Here is a 24,909-nt window from a genome sequence, read left to right as displayed (position 1 = left end):
GAAAATTTTGAGCAAAGGCTAAGCTTACATCATCCTTTTAAACAATGGTGACGTGACTTCTACCTTTAATGCAGTAACTTATGGGGGTTTCCAGAAAACAATATTTTTATACTTCAAAATAGTAACACTTGACAAATTTGCATCTTGATTTACATGATCACTGATGGGAAAATACCAATTTTCTTCTGACTCTGTAGGTAAGTCTTACCATTATTTTTGGTGCCAAAAATCTCTTCTTCCATTTCCCTAACAGAAAGAATACCTAAAACATAATGGTAGCCTTTATTTGATATTTTTTCGACTTGATGAACTTCCTGTTTCCTCTTACATTCAATGTGGTTTTGCAATTGTTATGGGCTGTTGACAGAAACTGTGCATGTATTTACCTGCACCAGATTAACTTATTAACTGATCTACTGGTAGGAAGGTGAGTAATAGGTTTGATCATGGAATATAAAAAACCTGCATAACACACAAGTATTTCTCCTCTTTAAAGAAAACAATGCATCACTGTGCATTACTACCTAATATGTCTACACAAGGCTCAGGATTTAACACTAAGAAAGCAACTGTGTCTTAGACAACTGAGTAACATCAATCTCAGTTGAGAAATACATAACAAGTTTATTAACTGTAGCTGCCCCAGCAAACATGGTTGGAACCCTTTCCTAAGTTCATGCAAAGAAGTGCATTATAGCATACACTGTGCAAGAAACAGAAAGTTTCCTGAACTACTCTGCTACATTTAATTAAAAAGTGATGCAAGTGCCCTAGCACTTCTATTTACAAAAAAAAAAAATCAAAATAATAATAAATCAAAATAAAACATCACTCAATTGTGTTTGACAAAAAAGAAAGGTTTTGTTCCACTAGACTGAAAACAAGCAATCCATGCAGAAATGTTGAATTATAAATGGAATATAATCACCTACAAACTAACCCAAAAAACCCATCCGAACCCCTGAAGTTTCTTCATCTTTTGCCAGTGTCATCAATCAAGCTGGCAGAGATTTGCAGCACAGAACAGAAAACTTAATTCTTCAATCACTTTAATATCTGCATGGTTTAACTTAAGTTCTCTAATTCAGAATACACCATTTGAAGGAGTCAGGAAGAGCACGCTCTTCTACTGCTTCTTTTGTTTTTAACTAGAATATACTAGATTGCTCACATTTCATTATTTAGTACATTCTTCTTGAAAATAGTGGGAGGAAGGGCATAAACCATGCTTTTGTAGGACAACTGTTTGCCAAAGTCTTCACCAGGCTACTTTGACCATTCCCAATTGATCATTGGTCTGAATATCTCTGAATATCTCTCATAACCAGAAGCAATCCATCCACAACCTGATGTGCAAAGGACAAATGCAGTGCATTTCATGTACACTGGTATGACTACATAGGAGTCTCATACTTTCCCCACCACAATTTGCCCCCACTTCTTCATGAGGGGATTCTTATTTTTAGTGTCCACTCTAAACACTGCCAGCAGAAGCAAGCCAGGAGCTGACCACTTCTTAACATGCCAAATGACAGAGCACACAAAACTTGTGCTACTCTATTTCCAGATTTGCTTTACGTGAAACAAAGGTTGGACAGAAGGTGATAGGTGTGCAATGGTCAAGAAAAATGAATCAATGTGAGTCCATGACTGGTAGTCCTGCAAAAAAAGCCCTTCATCCACTAAAGCAGTGTAGCTACAAGTGCCTGAAATGCATATTTCCAACACTCTGCTCTGGCACACCTCATTCTTGATTTCAGAAGGTTTGCAAAGCCAATGCAAGAATAAACACCAAGCTTATAAGCAAGACCTTGTAATAGCACAGAAGTCTACTATTAAGTCTACAGAACAGAACATTCAGCATCATAACTGCAACAGCAATCAAAGAGAATGTGTGATAACAGCAGCAGCACTATACACATATCTGCAAGCAACAAGACTGTAAAGCAAAATTATGATGAAAAATACTTGTTTTTGTAAAATATTCACCATGTGGATTTTCATTTCTCACCTTCTTTGTAAACAACACAGAAATTATCTAAATACCTGTATCTCTGTAATGAAGACCACAAGAAATAGTATTTTATGCTTCTAAGTTGTCAATGCCTACAATGAACTTCAACAATAGCATTACCTGAACTCCTGGATCATCTTCATCTTCAGGATGAGGTGATGGTGGTGGAGTTTTTTCCAAATCTGAGTTTTCAGAACCTTCCTTTCCCTTGTTAACCTTTTTCTTCGCAGCACTGGCTTCTGAATCTTGCTTCTTGCTACTGAAACAGAGGTATTTTTAATCAGTATTTGTAGAAAAATATAAGCAAGAGGTGCTTAAAAAACAGTTGATCCGTGAGATGTTTGTTTTGAGTGACTTCATTATTTTCAACTGCCTTTCTTAAGTATTTCAAAGTAACTGCAAAATCAGTGATGCATGGGCCATCACTACACAAGCCTTAACAGACACCTCCCTTCTTTCCTTCAAGACCTTAGACAGCGACACTCGATGTGTACCCAACAAGGAACTAAATATGAGATGGGAAAGGAAGAGCTGCTCTCTTCAGAACCTGCACTTTCTGAAAGCAGTGTTTGGACAACCTGACACATGAGAAGAGAAACAGGATTACGCATGTGCTTATCTTGTATTAACTGTGCAGCCCAGGTAAGCAGAACCAGGGCAAGCATTACCAAAACAAAGGACTGAATTCATCTTCTTCTACAATCCCTGCTATTTCCAAGCAGGAAATGCACTTTAGTGTCAGTGCTGAGGGCACCCATACAGCTTCAATACATGTAACCACAGCTTGTACAGGGGGAAAGAAACACCCAGCTAGCACCTCAGCATCTACACAATACCAGAAAGCTATATCCACTGACAATGATGTTTTGAGTGTAGTTCCTTCCTTTCCTCCCCCATGAATACATTCATCACCTGAAGAGCTGGGACTGTCTCCAGTTGCCCTCATTGGCTTGGAAATGTGTGAAGACATATGTATCAAAATACAGCTTTAAATACACCGTCACCAAATCACAAACTGAAATGATCTGCAGCATGGCAGGGGGGAAATTTTTAAATGGCAACAAAAATCGACGGTAGAAGATAGCATTTTAAAGCACATCTAGCCTTTGAGTCTGAGGCAGGTTTTTACTGTTTTTTGTGGTCAGCTCCCAGCAGCCCATTTCCAGTGTGAGGGGTTTGATATGGGAAGTTGCTGAGATGGCTGACAGCAGAGCAGAGCTGTGTACTGGTACCTGACACATGGCAAGCACAGGTCACCCAGCACTATATAAGACACTTTTATATGGCTTCTACATTCTCATCACTTTACTTTCATACCTGGGAAAGTGCCCAGGTTTGTTTTTTCTTCATGATCCTCATATTTGTAATTTCTCATTTAAACAACAGCTTTAAGTTTGTTCATTTTGATCAGTACGTTAGCCCACCAACAGTGTATTTTGGATCTGTAATTTAAAATTTTCCAGTACAGTCACATGTCTCTTCAGGACTCTGACAACTTGGCTACAGCGTTATTTTCTCCTTGCAGCCTATGCATAAACTAGCACTGATTTCCAAGTTTAAAAAAAATTTAAAAAAAAATTACGAATGAAAAGACTGTGAGTTTTGAACATGGATTTGTATTATTGCAAAATTGTCTCTACTTAGCCCTACTGAGGCCATATCTGGAGTACTGTGTCCAGTTCTGGACTCCTCAGTGAAACAAAGACAAGGAGCTAGTGAATAGGATACAGAAGAGGGGCACAGTGATGATTAGGGGTCTAGAGCGTCTCTCTTAAGAGGAGAGACTGTGGGAGCTGGGCCTGTTTAAGAAGACAACTGAGACTAGATAATCTACAGAGGTCACTTCCATTCCTAAGAATTCTGTGATTCATTAATGCATATAAGCATCTCAATAGCAGGTATCAAGAGGATGGTGCCAGACTCTCTTCAGTGGTGCACAGTGACAGGACAAGGAGCAATGGCCAGAAACAAAACCAGAAGTTCCGCCTCAACATGAGGAAGAACTTTCTTACATTGAGGGTGGCAGAGCACTGAACAGGCTGCCCAGAGAGGTTGTGGAGTCTCCCTCCCTGGAGACATTCAAAACCCACCTGGACACCTTCCTGTGTCACCTGCTCTAGGTGACTTGGCAAGGGGCTTGGATGAGATGATCTCCAGAGGTGCCTTCCAACCCTAACAATCCTGTGAAATTAATAGGACTCGACACAGCTCAAAAAAAGCCCACCTTAAACTGTGAAAATTTTAAAAAGAATTAAAAATGAAAGGGGATGTGGGGGGAAGAGTTCGACACGGCGCAAAGAGCGCGGGCACAGCGGGGGCAGAGTTTGGCACGGCGGGAGGAGCGCGAGCAGAGGGCGAGCCCCGAGAGGCGGCGGGGCCGGGCAGCGCGCGTCCCTCCCTCCGTCGCTCGGTGCCCGGCGGGCTCCCCTCCCTCCCCGCCGGCGCTTGTTTCCGCTCTGGCTGCCACCAATGGCACAAAAAGCCGCAGCTGAAGCGGGGCCCCCTTCGCCTTTTCATCCGCACGCCGAGAGCGCTGGCGTCGCCCCGGCAACCCGCGGCCACGTGACCAGCACCTGCTCCGCTGGCCGGCGGCCACCGAGCGCTGCCATCTGCTTCCCTCAATCAGCGCCCGCCCGCTCCCGGCACCTGCGCGGCCGCGGCACGGGAACCCCCGCCGCACACACACCGGCCTCCAGCAAATCACCGCCGAACCGCTTCCAAAAACACCGGCTCCAAACCGAACGCCAAACAGCGACAAAGCAAAACAAACACAAAACGCCGCTTTACGCGTTTCTCGAACTTGTTTAAATGGAAGGTGACGGTCGCCGCCAGGTGAAGCGCGCTGGCAGCCCGGCGCTTTTCCCCCCTGACCCCCGTAAATCGGAACGGGGCGCGCAATTAAAGCTTAGCCGCCGTGCCGTGCCCCCGGTGCACGGCCGCCTGTGAATAACAGGCTTAAAGCCGGGGAGAATAGCGTGGGCTAGGCGGGATAAAACACCAGCCTGCTGAAAGGCCGGGCAGCGCTAACGAGGGCCCGCCGAGCCACCGACCGCGCTGCGCTGCCGGCCGGCCGGGCGCAGACAAAGAGCCCGGCGCTGCGGGCAGGTCCGCCCCGACACGGGTTCCGGTCTGGCCTCCGGGAGAGCTTTCTCTCCCCGAGCCATGACCTGCATCTACCCCCGAGCCGTGCGCCTCGGTGTACACAGGCACCCTCGGCAACGGAGACGCGGTCGAAGCGATTCGGACAAAGTTTCAATCACTTCCCTTCCCAGACCAGTTATAAACACACACGTGAAAGAGCGACCAGCTTGCGGAGAACAAAGCCCATGTGCAGCTCCACTGGGAATTTGAAATTCTAAATTCAGCAACAGAACTGCTCTTTTTAAATGCACAGCTACAACTTCTTTGAAGGAAAGGGAAAGAAAGAAAGAAAAAAAAAGTGAAGTAGAAATAGAACAGCACCACCCCTCTAAACGCAGGGACACATTGCTTCCCAGTGCATCACACATGCAGGAGCTTCATCTGGCCAGTGAAAGCATCAGCTTCCTTGCATTGCCAGCAACTGTTCTTTATCCTCCCACGGAGCCAGTGGGATTTGCTCCCGACAATTGAATGTACCCACTTTTGACTCAGCCTTTGCACTTTCCAGAAAATCACACTCAGCATTAGCCTGGAACAGAATTACCTTTCCACATGAAGAGCAGGCAAGTACTCAAGAGATTATTCTCAGACTCTACCATTAGGACTCCCTGTCAGTGCTCAACACTGGGTGCACATGATCAGTACTTTCCAAGTCTGGCAACAAGGAAGGTAAACTGTAACATACACATTTTGACAACTATCTCTCATATTTGTTATTACACAGGCATGAATGCAAAATTTAGCCAAGGCCCACTAGTGACAAAGTAAGTGTCCAGTCTCAAAACAAGAACTATAAATCTAGGACAAACTGGAGCCGTATTTGCCACACACAAAACTTTGAAGTATTTAAAAACCATCAGTTAAACTCATCTCTCAATTCAAGTGATATAAATACAGACATTTCAGATTAGATGTTTTACAATCTCACTGTCCAACATCTCTTTCTGGTTTCATCCTCTTACCCCTGAGGACAGCACACCATACTGACCAGAGAGGATCAATATGAAGACAACCTGCAGAAGGTCAAACACGCAGACAATATGAAGAAAAAGAGGCTGAATAGGAAAACAGTAAGTAGGACAACTAAAATGAGAGCTAGATTTACAATTTGAGAAAGATCTCCAAACTCCGACAAAGTGTTTTGTATCAGCTCAGCAGCCCCCAAGAGAACTAGATGAAACTCTAGAAACTTACAAGGGCAAACCATCTGACTCAAAAATTACCCCAAAATCATGACATGCTTTGCAGGATTAAGGGAGGAATTAGCCTGTATGTTTACCCTGTGTAACTACTTCACTTGATCTGGGTAACTGATAGATCTGTTTATTAGTATAATTTCTGACATGACAACTATCATGACTTGGATGATCCCATAACAGATTCATGATTGGAACCTAGCTTAGACAAACTTTACACATTCACTGTGAAGCATAAAAAACATTGAAAAACAATCCCACCTTCTCAAAGCATCAGAGATGTGAGACTTATACTTCACTGCCTTACCCAAGGAAAACAATTATTTTTTAAAACTCCTAGTGTAATCAAAACTTCTTTTAAAATCAGTTTTTACATATGACAAAGTAGGAAAAACAATACATAACAAGGTTTTTTCCAGCCTGAAAAGTCAGCCAAATTACTAAAAGGCTTTGGTAATAGTGAAGCCTACAAGGCCTGCCCTGCAGCACAAGCAAAGGTAAATATCAGGCAGCTGGGCTGGTTCAAAAGGGAGATGAGGACAGGTGTGAACAGGAACAGCCTCAGCGGACACATGCATGGAAATCTCGCACGATTTCCTGTTCTCTCCCAAAGGCAGCCCCTTCCTGCCTCGCTCAGGATGATCTGACCTTGGGAGTGGAAACTACCACCACTGCCTCGGGACCTCTCTTCCTGTCCTACAGCTCCCCAGGGTGCTGTGTCCTGCTGTCCGCACCGCTCCCCCACGCAGCAGCCTCTTCCCACTTCCGTGGCCAGGAGCCATCCCCTTTCCGATACAACAAACAGCCAAACCGTGTGCCAAAAAAGCTCTTCTCCACCTCCCTCTAAAAACTTTAATTATGCTCATGTTTAGCACTCCCCTTTGTAAACAACAAGCCACTCGCCCTACACTGTGTCCCAGGCTGCTGCTGCTCAGTGTGTGGGGAAGATGAAGCTTTCCCTGCCACAGGGAGAGGAGGAAGCAGATATGAGCAGCCCTGCAAAGCACAGCACACTGCTTGGAGGAGATGGGCCGAGGCAAGAGCTCCTGCAAACAGCTGCCATTTGGCCCTTGCAAATAGTTACTGCTCCTGCCACCATACTCGGTGGCCAGTCTCTAGGGTTTCATAGGAAGACGGCAGGAGAGAGATCAGCTGTGCTGCAGCGTGATCTTCTCAAACAGGTGGTCCTCATCTCCTCCAGGGACAGGCACAGGAGGAACAGACATCTGAGCCATGACTTTGCAATTCAGTAGGATTACTTGCCTTTCCCTTTCCTCTACTTTTGGAAAAATCTGCTTTGCATGTGCCTGAAGCTGGTTTCATAAAGCTTAGAGCCCACATAATACTCAGTACCCACTCAATTTAATGAAAACCCTTCACTTGTGATCCTAGTTTGCTTTCAGACTTGACTAGTTTGGTCCACAAGAGATTTGTTTTGCCAGTGTTTTTTTTTTTAGCCACCACTGTATTTGTCTTTCAGTATTAGTAGGATTGGGCAAATATCCATTAAAAGTTAATAGTACAATATTAATGTGTGATCTTTCACTATGCAGTGTAACATACAAGCAGAAAATCTGGGCATTTTCTTTCTTTTTGAGATCCCATGACACAATTCAAACTACCATTAAACTAATCAGGTTCTTCTATTTTCCAATCTGGCTTGTCCCTCACATGAAGGTGCATTTCAGTGAGGCAGGCTGCTCATTTTGCTGCAACTTGAACCAAAGATAACAGAGATGTGAAGGATAGTTTCTGGGGTTTTGTTTTTATTTGTTACATAAAAGGATTATAATTTTAGTTGGAATTGGAACTAAAATAACAGGGTTATGAGCTATATTAAATTACAAAATGGTTAAGATAATTAAACATCAGATTTTTTCATCCATGTGTATGCTCTTATACAGCCTGTGTCAAACTTAACTATTAAGGACTAGTTATACTCTATCCAAAAAATATTGCTCCTCAATAAATACCTAACTTTATTTACCTTAATTTTACACAATTGCAAAACTCTTCTATTGAAGCTGATCATCTTACTCAGGAATGAGGACTGTTAGTTACACATAGCATTTTTAGATTTCTAAACCACACTATTCCTTTCAATGCTTAGAAGCAAAATAAGCAGTAGCAGTAAAGACATGCCAGACAGTAACTTTATAAAAATATTTTACTTCTACCTAATCATCCATAATCTGTATTAATATGCATTAATCTCACTCACCTAAGCTACTGTAATATTTCCTTTCTGGAGTTAGTGCTGCTGAAATACTGTGATTTAGATGACTTGGACTGTTGATTTATTTAAAAAACTTGATTCAGTGATCTGTCACTGGACAGGTTCCCCAGTCTTTGATGTTGCCAAAGTAAGCAAGTTTCTTTCACTGATTTAAAATTCTTTGGCAGCATAGGGTCCCACACAATCTCTGGGTTCTTCAAAGAAGCTTAATATTGAAGCTGACAAGACCACAAAATGAGAACAACCTTGTTTTCAGGAGAGCATTTGGTAACAAGAGACACAAGCCCATTATGGCAAAAGTAGGACTTTCTCTACACCCCTGATTAAGCACAAGGAACACCCAATGCTCTTGCTGCTGCTCCAAACATGTTTATCTCACAGGTAAAGCAATAGAGCTTAGTACTTACTAGAATACAGTAAGTCACCTAGCCAGCCAGGGACAAGAGTCATTGCACAGGAAAGCAGATAAAGACTCGCCTACAAACACAATTAAGCAAGCAGTGTTTAGTTCCTTCAGAGGAAACACTGCTCCTTTAATCTGCACTGCATATCCCAAGATTTAGAGAAGATGTGCATAGAGGTATTAGGATGGAGTGGATAGGACAGACCAGCTCTGAGCTCTGATGTCCAGATCATCAGGGTGTTTTTGAGGCAGACTCCTTCTAACCAGGGTTTAACAAACAAGAATTCAATGTAGTCCATTGAGAAGTCCTGCAGTAAACAGTTTTTACTTTTTGGCAGCAAAAATCTGGGAAATGCTCAGTAATATTTATGATGTAGCCTGATCAGCCTTTAAACCTGTGAGGCTAGGGAACTGAAGTACCCATCTTTAGAGGAAAGTCTGAGGAAGCTTTGCCTGTTTAGCCTGGAGATGACTGGGAAGAAATCTTACCAATGCATACAAGTATCTTAATGATGGGTGTGGAAACAGTGGGGCCAGACACTGCTCCTGCTCAGAGGTGCTCACTGACAGGACGTGGGACAGTGGTACAAACTGAAAGACAGGAAGTTCCACCTGTCTAAAAAGAAAACCTTTACACTGAGGGTGACAGAGCACTGGAACAGGCTACCCACAGGGGCTGTGGAGTCTCCTTCCCTAGAGACACTAAAAACCCATGCAACCTGTAATAGGTGAACCTGCTTTAGCAAGGGCGTTGAACTACATGATCTCCAGGGGCTCCTTTTCAACCCCAACGATTTTGTGATTCTATGAAAAGGCTATTTTAGCTGATACAGTACTTTCATTTCAAAAAGACATATTGTATGATATATAACTTAAGAGATTTTCTAAGCTGTGAATTGCTGCTATGTATGTAAACCCAATCCTTAGGACAGTCTGGAAAACAGCCAAAGTAAATGCTGTAATTTACTGATCAGTTAATATAACCTGTACACAACAACACTTGATTTTACAAGCCAGTGTTTATAAATTCTTCAGGAAACATCATCTCTGCTAGTACAGAAACTTTTCTGTCTTGCTAAAGCAATAACATCTTACTGTCCATCCTCATTTAGCTATAGAGCTGTATCAAACCTAACCAATAAATAGTCAGTCTTGTAGAATATATGCAAAGCTGATTCATTAAGTGCAATTTTTAAACCCTAATACAAATGGATTTTGCAAACTGATTTGGATTAACCAAGTCTGGCTGTGCTTCCATCTGGAAGTTATATTTTATAACTCTAGCCACATCTTGAAAAACAGATTCAGATGTTTGGAACAAATTCAGAACAGTTGTAAGAAATTCTAGGTACAAATGAAAAAAAATATTGAGCTTTAATGTCTTTGTGGTCTCCGTTTTCTTCCAAGTAGGCATTTATAACCACAGTGTTTAGGGACTTGAGGGACAAGGAAAGAATCTGTGTTATTACCTATGACATATTTACTCATGTGTAATGACAGTTTATGCTTTCTTGTACTACTCTGGAACGTTTTAAGCCTATCCTGATAAAGGTACACGATTCTGAATGGCAAGTTAAAAAACCCAGTTAAGAAACATGGTTGAACCATCTGGTCTAACCACAAAGATTTTCTGCTAGGAAAATTGTTTTTATGTGAAACAGGAAAATTAATATCATCCCTAAGGTGAGGACACATCAATATCCATATAAAAAATGCCTTTTAATAGCAGAAATTAAGAGCCCATGAGTTGTGTTAGTATATAACAGCGTCTGTAAGGGTTGTACAGCATACAACAATGTGAAGTACCTAATCTCTCTTATGTAGGGAAAAACATCATCAAACCATTAGACTCAGCCTTCATCTCTGAAACCCTACATTAATATTGAAGCTGTTTAATTCCTCAACACAAAAAACACACACAAAGACAGATAAGCATTAGAGGAGAAAGAGTTACTTTTGAAATCTAACACATCCAGAAACTTTTCTGCCTTGAAAGGAAAAACTAACCTTCTGCCTTTCCAGCTTGCTTAAAATAACTGTGAAGCCATAAACAGGAAAGTCAAACAAGAGAAATGTGCCCAAGCTTCTCAAAAACATGATGTTGTAGATGGTATAAGGCAAACGACAAAACAAGATTTCCTCTCCGCCCACGCCATTTAGCACAGATGCTCTAGAAATCCCACAAACACACTGTTTATCTCTTATTGCATATACAAGTTTCCTGACTTACCTAGCCTTTTTGCTGGTCTTGGGTTTTGGCGTGGTATTTTTTGCTTTCTTTTCCTTTGGCTCTTTAGGGGTCTTAGGGACTTTGGGGGTCTTGGGTTCCTTCTTTTCCTTGGGTTCTTTAGGATCCTTCGGTTCTTTTTTTGCCTTGGGCTTTTTCTTTTTCTTCTTGTCTTCTTGGGAGCAATCCACTGAGTTTCTGCTTAGATTCTGGCTGTCAAGTCCCCCAGGAAAGTCTTCCTTACCAAAACCTTTACTGGGACCTTCTGCAGCAATGTGATTGTTTTTCTTTTTCTTTTTCTTTTGCTGTGGCTGCGGCTCAATTGACGGCAGATAATCATCACTTTTCACTAGCTGGGTATTCGGTCCACTAACCTGAGTCATATCCGGCACTGGTTTCTCTAAAAAGGGTTCCGATGGAGAATGCTGAGAGAGATAAAGAGAAATAAAAATTGGAGATCTGCAACTTTGATTTCTCAAACTTTGCTCTTTTGGAGCATGAGGTAACAGAAGGAGAAAATATTAAGCACAAGATTAACCTGTTAACAAGAGTCAGCATATCTGAAACACTGTGCAGTAATACAGTAAAGAACAATGCTTTTTGCAGTCAGAACAGCAGCAAAATGACCAGAGATTCTTGATATATCAAGGGTAAAATTATTCTAAAGCTTGTATAAAGTGGAAATATAGAAATATTTAATCTACAACACATCAATACAAAATAAAAGCAATTGTTGTTTCAGACATTTCAAAATAGTTGTTAGTAAAATGATTAACTTATTAAAAATTATTAAGCTGCACTGGAATTCTGTCCTTTGGGGAGAAAATTGTTATATTTTGCTTCTAGACATTTGAAGGAGAATAAAAGTGTATTCATTCACAGGCTATATTGACAAAAAATTAATTAAAGCAATTTACATTGGTTCATCTGTGACAGGAGGTATTTTGATCAGCAAGTGAAGGATTAAGCCACTTGAAAATGTAATACAAGGTTACATTTTATATCAAAGATCCACTGCTTCCAGGTTGTACTCAAAACAGATTTGTTCCTGCTCCAGACTGGACAGAGAACTACAGTAAGTGCTTATAAGCCTGCATAAACATCCTATTTCAAAGTCTCCATAGCATATCAGGTTTATACCAAACTTACAAACTACAGGAAAACCTATGTATAATTACACAAATGTTAAATACCTAAACTAAAATATTTTGGATATATTGACAACTATTTTCACTTCAATGGTTCTGTTCTACACAAAGATCCATGAGTGTGCAGTCAAAATATATCTAAGCTCCACCATGACTTTGCAGCCTATCAAAGCTCTGACCTCCTTCTCCCTGCCTGCCCATGGTTATAAATGCAGGACGACAGTGCTTTTCTAGAAGAAAAGTAATAGCATGACACTGTACTGATGCCTTTCTCGCACCTACATATATGGTCAGATCATTTACCACCCCTCTTTCTCTCTCTGTTTCTCCTCCTTTTCTCTTCCCTAAAAATTAAGTCAGGATGACACTAGGTGAATTAATCATGGTATAAAAGGACAGCCATTTGAAATATTTGATCTGCTGAACTGTGGAGAAGAAAAGTTAATAAAAAATAAGAATTTTTCTTCTATGAAAAGCCGTGCCAGTGTAACTGCAATGTTCTTTGCATTTCCTTTTCTCCACTTTTTTTCCAGTGGCACTTACTGAGAAGTGGCAAGCATACAAATGAATGACTACAAAACCAATCCCTAAGCATGAGGAGAACTGATGGACGTATACTGATAATCAACTTCAGCCATCTAGATCTAAATAAAAATGCACTTAAGATTTAGGAAACAAAATTTCTGACAATATTACATGAGAAAGTGAATGCATGTGTATATTTCCAAATACATTAATACAATTTTCTGAATGTAAACAAACTGAACCAGTGCAGTCCCAACTACTTCTGCCATTTCTTCACAGTAACATAAACCCACTGTGCACTGAGCACACTCAAATACTCAGAAGCAAAAGGAGCAAGGTTGTCAGGAAGGTAAGATAGGAATTTTTTCTGCTGTCTGAGAGGTCTGAATGGTACACGCTACACACCACAGTTCTTCATGGAAGAGACAGAACAAGAGGGAAGGCCTGAGTGACAAGACTGATGGTCTGCATCTCTTGGCTTAACCAAGGACTTCCAAGGGTGACTTCTGCATGTTTCTGTCCTCCATATGTTTATTAAGATCATTTTTAGAGCAAAAGGGCCTAAGTTGCAATGGAAATCCAGCTGTAATGAAAGCCCCATGCACTCATTGCATTAACACTGCATCCATCAGCCCCACTTCAAGACACCTCATGCTATAGGCAACGTGAAGAATCAACCAATATCTGTTCTAGAAATCTGTAGTCACCACTGGCACGTACAGCTCTGTGCTGGAAAGTTCACAAAAACTGGGTATCTGTATAGAAAACACTACCCCACAAAGTCAGTGGTAACAATGAGTTCTGCAGTCCAATTATGCATTACATAAAATGGAGGTCTTTTAAAATGTTCTGATTGGTTGTGAATTTGGTTGACTGAATTAAGTGTCTCAGATTTGTTATATGACACTGAATAAAACTGTCTTCTCTGTACCTTGGACTGTTATGTGCTTGCACTAACCATAAGTTTTAGGTAGGAAAATACAGGAATATTACTAATATTACAGGAATATTACTTCTTATCTCTGAGTTTTCAGAGCAGTACTTTTAACCTGTATTTTTGAAAGATAGCCAATATATTTCTGCATTACCTGCTATTTTGTATCTCATGCATCCTACATTTTGCAGAAATTCCAAGTGCAAGTTCCATCAATTTTTTTCACCGAGCTGTCCCCTACCATACTCAATTCTGTTCTATAATACTGCTCACCTGCTATACATAACATACAAGAACTCCAGGGTTTTCTTTACATTATTTACAGATTTTGTATTGAGCAAGTACCTTGAATTTGGTACTACTTTATTAGTTTGCAATATTAAGAGAGACTTTTACAATTACCTTGAAGGCACAACTTTCTAGAACATGTCAGAATCAGTAGTTTAATTTTTCTTCCTCTCATGCATACAAAACAGCCAAGCCAACAAATATTAAAAACCACAAGAAATCCAGTAATGCCATGTACATTTAATTTTACAAAATTTTCAACATTGCAACTTTATTAGTGGTATGACCATCACTGAATAAATATTATATTTTATAAATGCTTTGATATAAAAAAAAAAATCCTTGCTGCCTTTGTAAGACTTGTGGGTTGTTTTTGTTTGTTTAAGTCTGAACAACAACTTTCAGCAGAGTCACAAGCAAATCTTTCCAATCTCCACAATAGCAGTGTCAGCTCTTCATGACTTGACATTTCCAGTTTTAATGCAAGGTCTGGCCAGAATGCAAGGCCCTGAGAATGGCAGCAATTGCTGCCACACTGTAGTACCCTGTGAAATTCCAGATTCTTACTTTTCAGAAACCTTATCCACATGAGTCATTCTCGGGCTCTAGAACAACTATATATTAGACTAAAACATTATGCCTGAAACAAATACTAAAAGAACCCCAAACTTACTGCCTTTTATTTAAAGGATCAAGTTATGTGCATTACCAAGCATAATAATACTATGGTTTTGGTTCATATAATTCAGAATCTCTGGAACTATAGCTACATTGCTGGGATTGCAGCTACAAAAAGACAATTCTGCCCTAATTAGGCTTTGTAGGCTGTATTTGCTATTACATGAAAATATATTACTTTTGCCACATGCCACTCCCCTTGCAGTTTGGCACATTTTGTAATCCACTTACACATGATTTTCTAAATTATAGCACTCTTTCAAAGAAAGAGCTGTGAATACTTTTATTTTTCTAGGAAGTCTGTGGCTGTACGTCTGCAATATGCTAAAACCGTTTATCCCTAACTGACAACCCCACATTGCTCCCTAGTGTGAAGCTGTGTAGAAGCAGCACAAATCTACTGAGAAGAGTCTGGAAGCAGCTTGAAAGATGCATTTTCTTACCCCAAACCAGTTGTCTGCTCTTTCTTAAGAAGGGAGAAAAGGACGAACAACAGGCTTTCACTATAAATATTAGATTAAGCCTACCACAGGGAATTATTTCAAATAGTTCTACTTCTTTAAATCTAGAAAGGATTAGCTCTAGTTACAGGGTCACAATTTCTAATGAAAGAACCCCGTTTTCCATTTATAGAATTTTAAAAAATATGTATATTACAAATTTTTTATCAAAAGATTGAAAAAAATTATCTGCATACTTCACAGAAATTGCTTCTCCTGCTGCTTTTAGTACTAACAAAGCCATAATTTAGTGTTAGTACAGAATTTAATCTTCCATGGGAAAGAAACCAGTGGAGATTAAACAGAAATAGCTATTCATCCTATTTGATATTGCAGCAGAATTATTTTTGGTATTATTTGAAATAAGGTGAAAAAGGTGCTCAAAAATATTGGTGTGTTTACTAGACCCACATCTCTTTAAATCTTTTAGAGAAAAGCTGTTTTTGTAAACATTTAACAAAGAACAGATGGCCTGTTTTAATCATGTGAAAAAACCTGGAGCTCACATTAATACTCCTACCAGCGACTACTGGGGCTAGTCACCTCCCTAACCAGCAGCATGGCACAGTCTTCAGTAATTCCATTTAATTTTATAATGGACATTTTCTCATCAGTTCCCACTGCTCGACAGTTAATCAATGCTATTAACATGCGATATCACAATGCAGGACACTCCTAAAGATTGCAGCTTATTAGAGAAAAACAGAGATTCTTCAAGAACTCCAAAGTGTTAAAACAACAGGCTATACAGCATTGTCAGTAAGAGCCAACAACACCCAAGGAAATTAAAAATGAAAACACTATTAGAGAAATAGAATTGTCTGATTCTAGACTGCAAAATTTCTGGAATTCAAATCTATTTTTAAGCTTCCAAACAGGTATCACCAAGACCTGAAAAATTAAAACCAATATGCCTGTGTTTCACAGCTGCTTACATTTTTAGAGTGTAAGCTCATTTTCCCCAGCCCAAAGCACTGAGAGCTGTTTTAAACCAGGTAGGTTAAATGAAGTAGCAAGATGGACAAGATGTAGGATTAATCCAACGAGGGCGAGTGGCAGGGAGGAAGGTTAAGGACGAGAGCCTATCTGTTGCTTGAACAAGGACTGAACCACAATCAACTGTACTGAAAGCAGCTGAGTGTCACTTCCCTAACAGAGCAGCAACTTGAGCCAACACTGAGCTTTACAAAGTATGAAGCAAGAGCAGCAAAGTATGTGATGTGACTCAGCTAACTTTGTGAAATTGAAACATGAGCGCCAAACGAGAAACAATTTTTAAAAACCCCAACTTTTTACTGGGACTACACTCTAATTTCCCTTGCAGGTATTATTTCCAGATTCCATGGTCTTTTCCATATTTAAATAAAGATCTACAATAACAACACTTCATTTAAATTTTCTTGAACATTGGTTTACTAAGTTGTCTAACAGTAAAGCAAGTGCTCAGTCAGTCCCCACCGACTTCATAATACGAACTGCTGTGGTATGATCTCCATACAATGGATAATTTCACTTTAGGTAAATCATTGCAGAATATTCTCAACTGCAAGCCTGTTCAATTACCACCTTCACTTTGGAGAAATTAAAATAACAACCTGTGCAAATTCTTTGAAAGCAGAACACACACTACAGCATGCTTCCAGCAGCAGCTCTACCTAGAGCCACAAAGATCATTCATTTTGAATTTATTTCCTTCCTGATGGGACAGCCCAAAAGGTGTTAAAAGCCATGACATAACCAAATTGCTCCGGGATTCTTCCTTTCAAAGGTTAATAACAGGATTCATCCTCCCTCTGGATTATTTAGAAGGAACTGCTCATCTTGACTAATTTGGAAAGTTTCTGAGTCATGTCTCTATACATTGCTTTGTCCCTGCAATTCTCAACTTGTCTCATGAATACTTTCAGAATTAGGCCTCTCTTAGTGCCACCTCAGTGTGAAACATGTGTCACCCTTTCTAGACCTTCATAAATACTTTCCTGACATTGTCCATATGCAGAGCTCACATATCAGTAAAAACCTTAAACAGGAATCAACACCACCACCAACACTCTGGCCAAATGCTAGTATCTACATTCAGCAAAAGCTGTACAGTATTTTTTCTATACTAGGTGAAGTTCTGCAACATCCTCAAGACTACATTCACACCTTGTTTTGAAAATGTTTTACTAATTAGTTTCTTCTCCTTTATTGTGAATGATGATCCCTTCCCTTTTCTGTGAAACTACTACCTTGAAGATGTGTAAGTTTCTTTTACTGTACTGTATGAAAATACTTAATATTAAAATGTTTTGGGGAAAATGATTCTGCTTAGAAACAACTGCTATCTCAGTAATTCAGAAACCCTAAGAAAATTGTAGTTCCAAAGTGACAACTGGGATTTATAAACCAACAAGTGCTTTCAGTGATCTCTGCAATAAAGGGAAAGACATCACACCACAGGAGAGTGAAAGTCTATTTTGCAAATACACTTGAAAGGAATCTAAATTTCTTGACATACCTCTTCAGAACACAGATGAAAGTGTACAGAAAACAGAAGTTCTAGTAATACCTTTCTAGAAACACAAAACTACTGTGCATAAAAAAAGTTAATGTTTTAGCAAAGTGCTGCTGCAAGACCATTTCTTAATCAAGTCTTAGGAGAAAACAGAATAATCTAAGACTATTCTAAGTCATCCCACTCTGTTACTGCTCCTGGGAACCTGTTAAAAACATTACAACTACAAACAAGTTATAACTTGCTGATATGGAATTTTTTTTAAAACTCTGGATCAAAAAAAAAATAAATCTGATGCCAACAGCATCCTAACAGTTGAGTGGAAGTGATTAAAACCAGTGTTAGTGCCCTCTGCTACCATTGTAAAACTGCCATAATTTCTGATTTGGTGGAGCTGAAAATATCACCCAATTACACTATTTGGAGGAATAAAAACATGCTATGCAAAATACAGAGTTTCTTAATCAAGTCTCAGCACTGCTACAGTAATAGAATTATTTATTTACTGGTCATGTACTCTGTGAAGAAACACAGATTAAAAAAGATGAATGATACTAATGTGGCCATTCAAAAAGCAAACATCCCATTATAATTCTACAGCAATTATATGTAGTGCTTTGTGCTCACAGAAGAAGTGAGACCTATTACTAAGCTATGGAATATTAGCCAGTGCAATGAGTGCTGACAGTTTGTTCACAGCTCAAGAAACAACTAACTCGTCCCATAAGAGATGTCCTAAGTTGCTGTCCATTGATCAGAATTGATCAGAATCAGTGTTGACCAGGCAATCTCAGACAACTGCCACCCCTATAGTAATGAAGCATGCAGGCTCCAAACTGTCTTTACATGTAAGACATTGCAACAGCTACCACAAGGATTGTATGTAACTGGTGATATGATGGTCAACAAGACAAATGTTTTATTAATACTTTTTTTGCCAGAGTTTACTTTGCAATATAGACTGACTTAGCAGTATAAGGTTACCACTAATGCAAGCAGGGCAGGTCCTGAGTATTACACAACAGCAGCCTGACTCTCTACTCTCCATCATCACTTTGTAAACTGGCTGAGGACTCATGATTTTGGCAAGTTTTTACTAGCTCTAGCTGTAGAGACACATAGAAAGGGTGGAACAATTAGGTACTGAATTCTACTGGTGAAAGCTTATTGCTCATGTTGACAGCCTGTCCACCTCAAGCCTGCCCTCTGCACATGGCCACAGTAAAAGGAAACTTCACTTTGCATGTACTCCATTATCAAGCAGAAGACATGCCAGGACATGCCAACATGTTTTACCACAGAAGTTGCTGACTGTCAGACTTGAGGATCTTAAAGGTCTTTTCCAACCTTAATGGTTCTTTGATTCTGCCATGTAACATTTGTATTTCAAAATGTGTGTATTCTCTTTGTGAAGTTATGTCTGTGAAGTTATTCCCAGGCACAGCTATCAAGATACCTAGTGCTTACTAGAGAATTCCTTGGATTAGAGAATATCCAGGAGGATTTACCATCAGTCTTTTCCAACCCCTCTAAGACAAGGGTGCTCATGACCAGGCAAGATAGGGAAGTCACACAGTAAAGTAAGAATGTGTCAGGATGAAAGAGTCTCCAGAGAATATAGTACAATACTTCAACTTCTCCAGTAAAGGGGGAATATAGGGGAAGAAACATCTGCACGTACTCAACCAAAACAGTAAAAATGAAACTGCTATGATTAAATAAATTAGCATTACAAAAGACTACCCAAACATTTTAGTCTATATACAGACTGAATTGTTGCCCTTGGGCTTACATCCATGTTCCTCACAGCCCCTTTGCTTCACTGTAGAGGCAAAGCAGTTCTTCCAAAACAGTCAAATGCAAACACCCTTCTTCTCTTGGGCACAGCCATGCTTTGGAATTCAAGGTCCTGAGGGGAGAGACAAAACTGTACTGCCCTGTACATGCAGCCTCCTTCCTCCCCCAGCAGAATTCTCTCCATTCAGCTACCGAATGTCAAATGCATGAAGATCCAGCCTCTCTGAAGGCCAACCTGTTCCTCCCTACATTACATTGTATTGCTATCACCATAGTTCATGATGCTCTGGTACCAACGATGATTTCCACTAAATATCCCATTTCCTACTCAGAAAATGCAACACAACAGTCCTGGCTGACTTGATATACTAAGCACTTAGGGCCTGCCCACAGTAATAAAAGCAATAAATGCCCTCTAAAACTTTCCTTTTTCTACAGAAGACTAAAGTTGCTCACAGAACCATTTTCAGAAGGACCTTAAATAGATCATATCTACTGATATCAATAATCTTCGTGTTATCAAATTTAAATCACAGTGACATGCAGCACACGCCACCAGGTTTAGGAGAAAATCAAAGACAGGCATATGTGGCACAAGTGCTGGTTCTTCTGACCACAGACAACTGAAAAAGTTCCATCTGTGCTTTCACTGCTGCAAGTAATAGTAGCAGTAATAGCATTACACACCACAACAGCAAGAGCATTTCTATTCTGGTACTTTTTTCCCCCACCCCTTCTAACATCCAAGAGTTACAGGAAAACTTACTTAACAGGCTATAAATGTAAAAAATATAAAGGTGGTGGGTAATAAGATACTATACTGTATGTTTACTTGATAAATACATACTATTAAAAAACTTACAATACAAGGTGTATGTGTTAAGGCAGAAGCAATACTTCTTTTTTGATTTGCCAAAGATCTAATAAAGTATTCTTTATCTGAATTCAGAATAAGTACACTTCGTCTTCTTGTAATTTATAATAAAAAAGTTTACTTTAGTCTAAGGAAAGGAGAACAACTATAGAGAGAAGGGCAGTATATTTGGGGTGGGTCTTTTCATTAGATTAAGCTGAAGACTTGCAGGTCAGGAAACATTTTTCTCCTGCCTGCTCTGCAGCACTTAAGGATAAGTAAATACAAATGAGAGAAATGTCCACCTGTCTGATGAACATCCTGTGAGCTCCAGTTCATTACTTGTAAGGACAATACTAATGTTTTTTAACAATGAATCACTGAATCATGGCATATCCTGGCTTGGAAGAGATCCACAAGGATCACCAAAGTCCAGCTCCTGACCCTGTACAGGACACCCCATCATGTCCCTGAAAACATCCAAATGCTTCTCTGTCAGGCTTGTGGCTGCGACCACTTCTCCAGGGAGCCTGTTCCAGTGCCCAACCACCTCTGGGGAGAAACCTTTTTCCTAATACCCAAACCAAACCTCCCCTGACACAACTTCATACTGTTCCCTATTGGCCGCCAGGGAGAAGAGGATTAGTGAGTGCTCCTCCCTACACTTCCCTTCATGAGCAAGTTATAGACTGCATAAGGACCAAACTGCAATAGACTGTAAGGAAATCCACTAGGAGCAGATGGGCACCATGTGGCTACAACTGCATGCTGCCCCAATCTGATTACTTGGCACCACTACACGCCTCTTTATTTTATTACAACATGCCTGCACCAGGAAGTCCTCAAATTCAGCCTTCAGGGTGTCCTGCTTGTACCCTGTTTGTGTATGCACACCTGAGTGGCCTTTCTTCTGGGCTGGTCTTCCAGTCTTGGGAAGCTTTAGAAAGACATCAGTCACAGCCAGTCCTTTCAGCCTTCCTGATGCAATTCACACTCTGTTTTGCCATTCTTACCTGCCCCAGGGCAACCTCTCACCCCTCTTCTGAGGGCACGCTAATGCAAGGGTCTTCAACAGGACTAGCCCACCTCTGAGAAGGCCATCCCAGAGACAGCCTAGGGATCACAGCTGCCCAGTAAGTCCTCACTCACAGATGTGACTGAACTGCCCTTCACCAAGTGAAGAACACAACACCAAACATTCATAAACAGTAAGATACAGCAACCACCAGTAAAATGCTTTCAAATGCATTTTTAGTCCATTACATTTATTATCATATGATGTTTGTTCCAATATAGTAGGAACAGATATAACTTCTCCATCACTTTCCTATCCCCTGCCTTATATACCTAGGAAAACAAAAGCCCAGCATTTTTCTTTTTAGAGTTCCCTACCATCAGCTTCTTGTTAAACATCCATATTTAAGAAAACTGCATATAAAAAAATAAACCAGTCACAATTTAATGACAAACATGCATCAGATGACAAGGCTGGTGAAAAGAGGATGCAATTCAGAGAGTCTTTACTAAGAACTTTATCACTTCCCCTATCTGCACACCCCAAGAAATAACAAGTTTTCCCCAAAGGTATAAATATCTATATCATGTTCAAGGAAAGGCCAATGGCCTTAGATGTTAAAGATTTCAACAGATGTGAAAAGGACTAGAACTCCTGAGTTTTTACTCCTGTCCATAGAAAGGAGTAGTCCACTGAAGTCCCAAGATACTTCCACAATACCACCCCTAAGTATTTTTATTAAATCACAGAGTACTCTGAATGTTCTGTGGTTTGCAATAAGGTATTTTTATAATTTCACCAAGATATCTTGCAGTTAAGAGTGTACCAGATCAAGAAAAAATAGCTGAAAGCATTAGAAGAAACACTACCAGCACAGATGGTTTGGTTTGGTTGGAGGTTTTGAGGGTCCACACTTTGGTTTCAGTTTGGAGCTGACAAACGTTCACTTCAATGACATTTTATCTGGATGACTGGAAGAGATCCACTAGGCAAATAATGCAATACTCTTTTTCTTCCCTTGCCATCTTTCCCTCTCTGCAAGGTGAAGTTATACACTATCCACAAGCAAAAGATTAAATCCTTTTCATTCATTACATGTGCTGGTGTCCTTTTTTACAACTTGTACTCAAGACTTTTCTGCTACATATTTTAAAAAGCACACAGAATTCTCTGATCACATGGACTTCTAATACTGTAAAATACTAAGGTACCACCAAAGAAAGTTAAACCACTCTAAACCAATTACTATTATTTAATGATTCTAATCTTTGCATTTGCTAACTTGCTCTGATTAAGAGCCTCATCTCAGAATTTTCTCCCAAAAGACCATATTTGATAAATGTTTTCTGATACCATAAAATTACATCCAAAGTATTTCAATCAAGCTGTCTCTACTGTTTATGCCTACTCCAAATCTCAAAGTGTTTAATTGCTGCTGTTTCCATCTCATAGTAAAGGTGAGCACATTTAGTACTAGGAGATTCATAATTTAAAACTGTAACTTTACGTTTTGACATTCTAAATGCCATTTCCTTAATCACAAAGAAATACCACATCATGAGAGAAAAAGAAACTCCAAAATCCCACTGCCACCATCACTTTGACTTCTATTAGATGTCAAATAATTTGGAATTACTTTGCTAACCCATTTTTATCCAATATTAAACTGTTCTTGTCCAGCAAAAATTCAAAACCTTTTTTTCAGGCACTGAAGAATGAATCAACCTGCAAATGAAACAGCAAACATGAAATGCTATCTTAAAAAGATTACTTGAAGTTCATTGTATCCCTAAGAAAACACATTGTAAATTATAAACATTTTTTATTTTTTTAATTAGTCTAAATTATTTAAATATTTCAGATACTAGAAAACAAAGAATAATTGCTGTTACTAAATGGATTTTATGCCGTATTGCTTAACTTTCCACAAGAACATCTCTACCTACAGCATCTCTTCCCTAGTTACTCTACAACTGCTGCCTTGTGCAGTTCCCAGGATAGATGAGACCTCTAGATTAAATCAGATCTAAATGACAATGACATTAACCTGAAGACAAGGCTCATGTTACCTTAGGAAAGACTACAAGGAGTGATGAAAGCAGTGAATGTCAGGAAAGATAAGTTACTTTTTCCTACCAGCCTCAACTCATTGCAATACTTTTTTTTTTCCCCCCTAGATGGGCTTTTGTTTTGTTGGGTTTTCTTTTTTCCTTTTCTTTTAAATTAGATACTCATTTCTTACTAAGAGGGTTTCCCAGCAAAGAACTTGCCATGGACCTTCTTGAAAACTGCTCAAGGATGACTGCCAGAAAGCACCTACTAGCTTCAGCTTCGGGGCAATACAGCCCAGCATAACACACACAAAGAAGCCCCAAATCCCATTACTATCACTCTTGCCTCAGGCAATTCCCTATCCCTCTGTACTGGTTTACTCATATGTAAAATGGAGAATACACTCTATAGGAGACTTTATTTGATGAAAGAATTAGTGGCTAGTGAAGTTTTGATGCCTTGTGAAGGCTGACCTAGAACAGAGGCTGGACAGAGTTAAAGAATAAAGTAGGTATTTATTAGAAGGCTTTAATGGATACACCCTGGGCAGTACAAGAGCCCAGCCAGGGCTACACCCAAGATGAACCCAAAATGGTCACAAAATGGATAACCAGTCACAGAGTTTCACACTTTTATAAGTTCCAGCTCATTTGCATATTGAAGCTAATTGCCCAATTATAGCTTTAGATTATGAAGTCCCATCCTTCTTGTTTTTCTCTCTTCAGTCCACCGTTGTTTATGCTCTTGGGCCTGAAATTTGGATAATTTGTTCTTGGTCCCAAGCTAGAGAAGGAATTGTTTTGTCTACCTACTCTGTGAAGAGAGCCTACTATCCCCTGACATGAAGCTCAGAACTACACACTAAAGCAGTACAGAATGTGAAAAATATTAAAGCTAAAACCTGAGGCATCAGTTTAGCTATTTTTACAAAGATATGAAGAGAGACACTGTTTGTAGGAAGAGTCCGTCTGGTTCAAGGGATTCAGTGATATTCATTATCGGGTTTACTGGATAATATACAGTCAACAAATTATCAGGCCATACCTCAAACAATAAAACCAAAGTCATTAAAAAGCTACTTCTATCACAGAAGGTTACATACACAGATTACATCCTGTTTTATAGGCACGAGGAACAGGAACGTGTAGTGTCAGTCCTACTTCAGATCTTCAACTGCAGCTGCGCAGCTTGCCATCATGCCGTAAACACAATCACAATAAAATTTTGTGTTAAGTAACATAGTTTAACGTTTTCTGTCACTTACTTGATTCTTTCTTTGATACTTACTTTCAAAAAGTATATATAAATGTTACAACCAAGCCTTCTTGCCAACTGAAGATACAACAAGGCAGACTCCTCAGATGTAAGAAACAATTACAGTTTTCCAACGCCCTCATCACACGCC

General features: G+C 39.8%; 1 protein-coding gene across 1 annotated transcript in view; it reads right to left on the bottom strand.

Moving 5' to 3' along the window:
- CHD7 (chromodomain helicase DNA binding protein 7) overlaps window positions 1–24,909 on the bottom strand; it is a 91,657-nt gene that overhangs the window by 48,127 nt on the left and 18,621 nt on the right. Inside the window, exons 2-3 of the mRNA XM_066563430.1 lie at window positions 11,221–11,642; window positions 2,135–2,273 (exon numbers count right to left, since the gene is read on the bottom strand). Of these exons, the coding sequence (XP_066419527.1) occupies window positions 2,135–2,273; window positions 11,221–11,642 (561 nt within the window). The remainder of the gene's footprint in view (window positions 1–2,134; window positions 2,274–11,220; window positions 11,643–24,909) is intronic.

The sequence above is a fragment of the Molothrus aeneus genome, chromosome 1, assembly GCF_037042795.1.
Source record: "Molothrus aeneus isolate 106 chromosome 1, BPBGC_Maene_1.0, whole genome shotgun sequence".
NCBI classification, from domain to species: domain Eukaryota; kingdom Metazoa; phylum Chordata; class Aves; order Passeriformes; family Icteridae; genus Molothrus; species Molothrus aeneus.
This window is presented reverse-complemented; position numbering and strand designations above follow the sequence as displayed.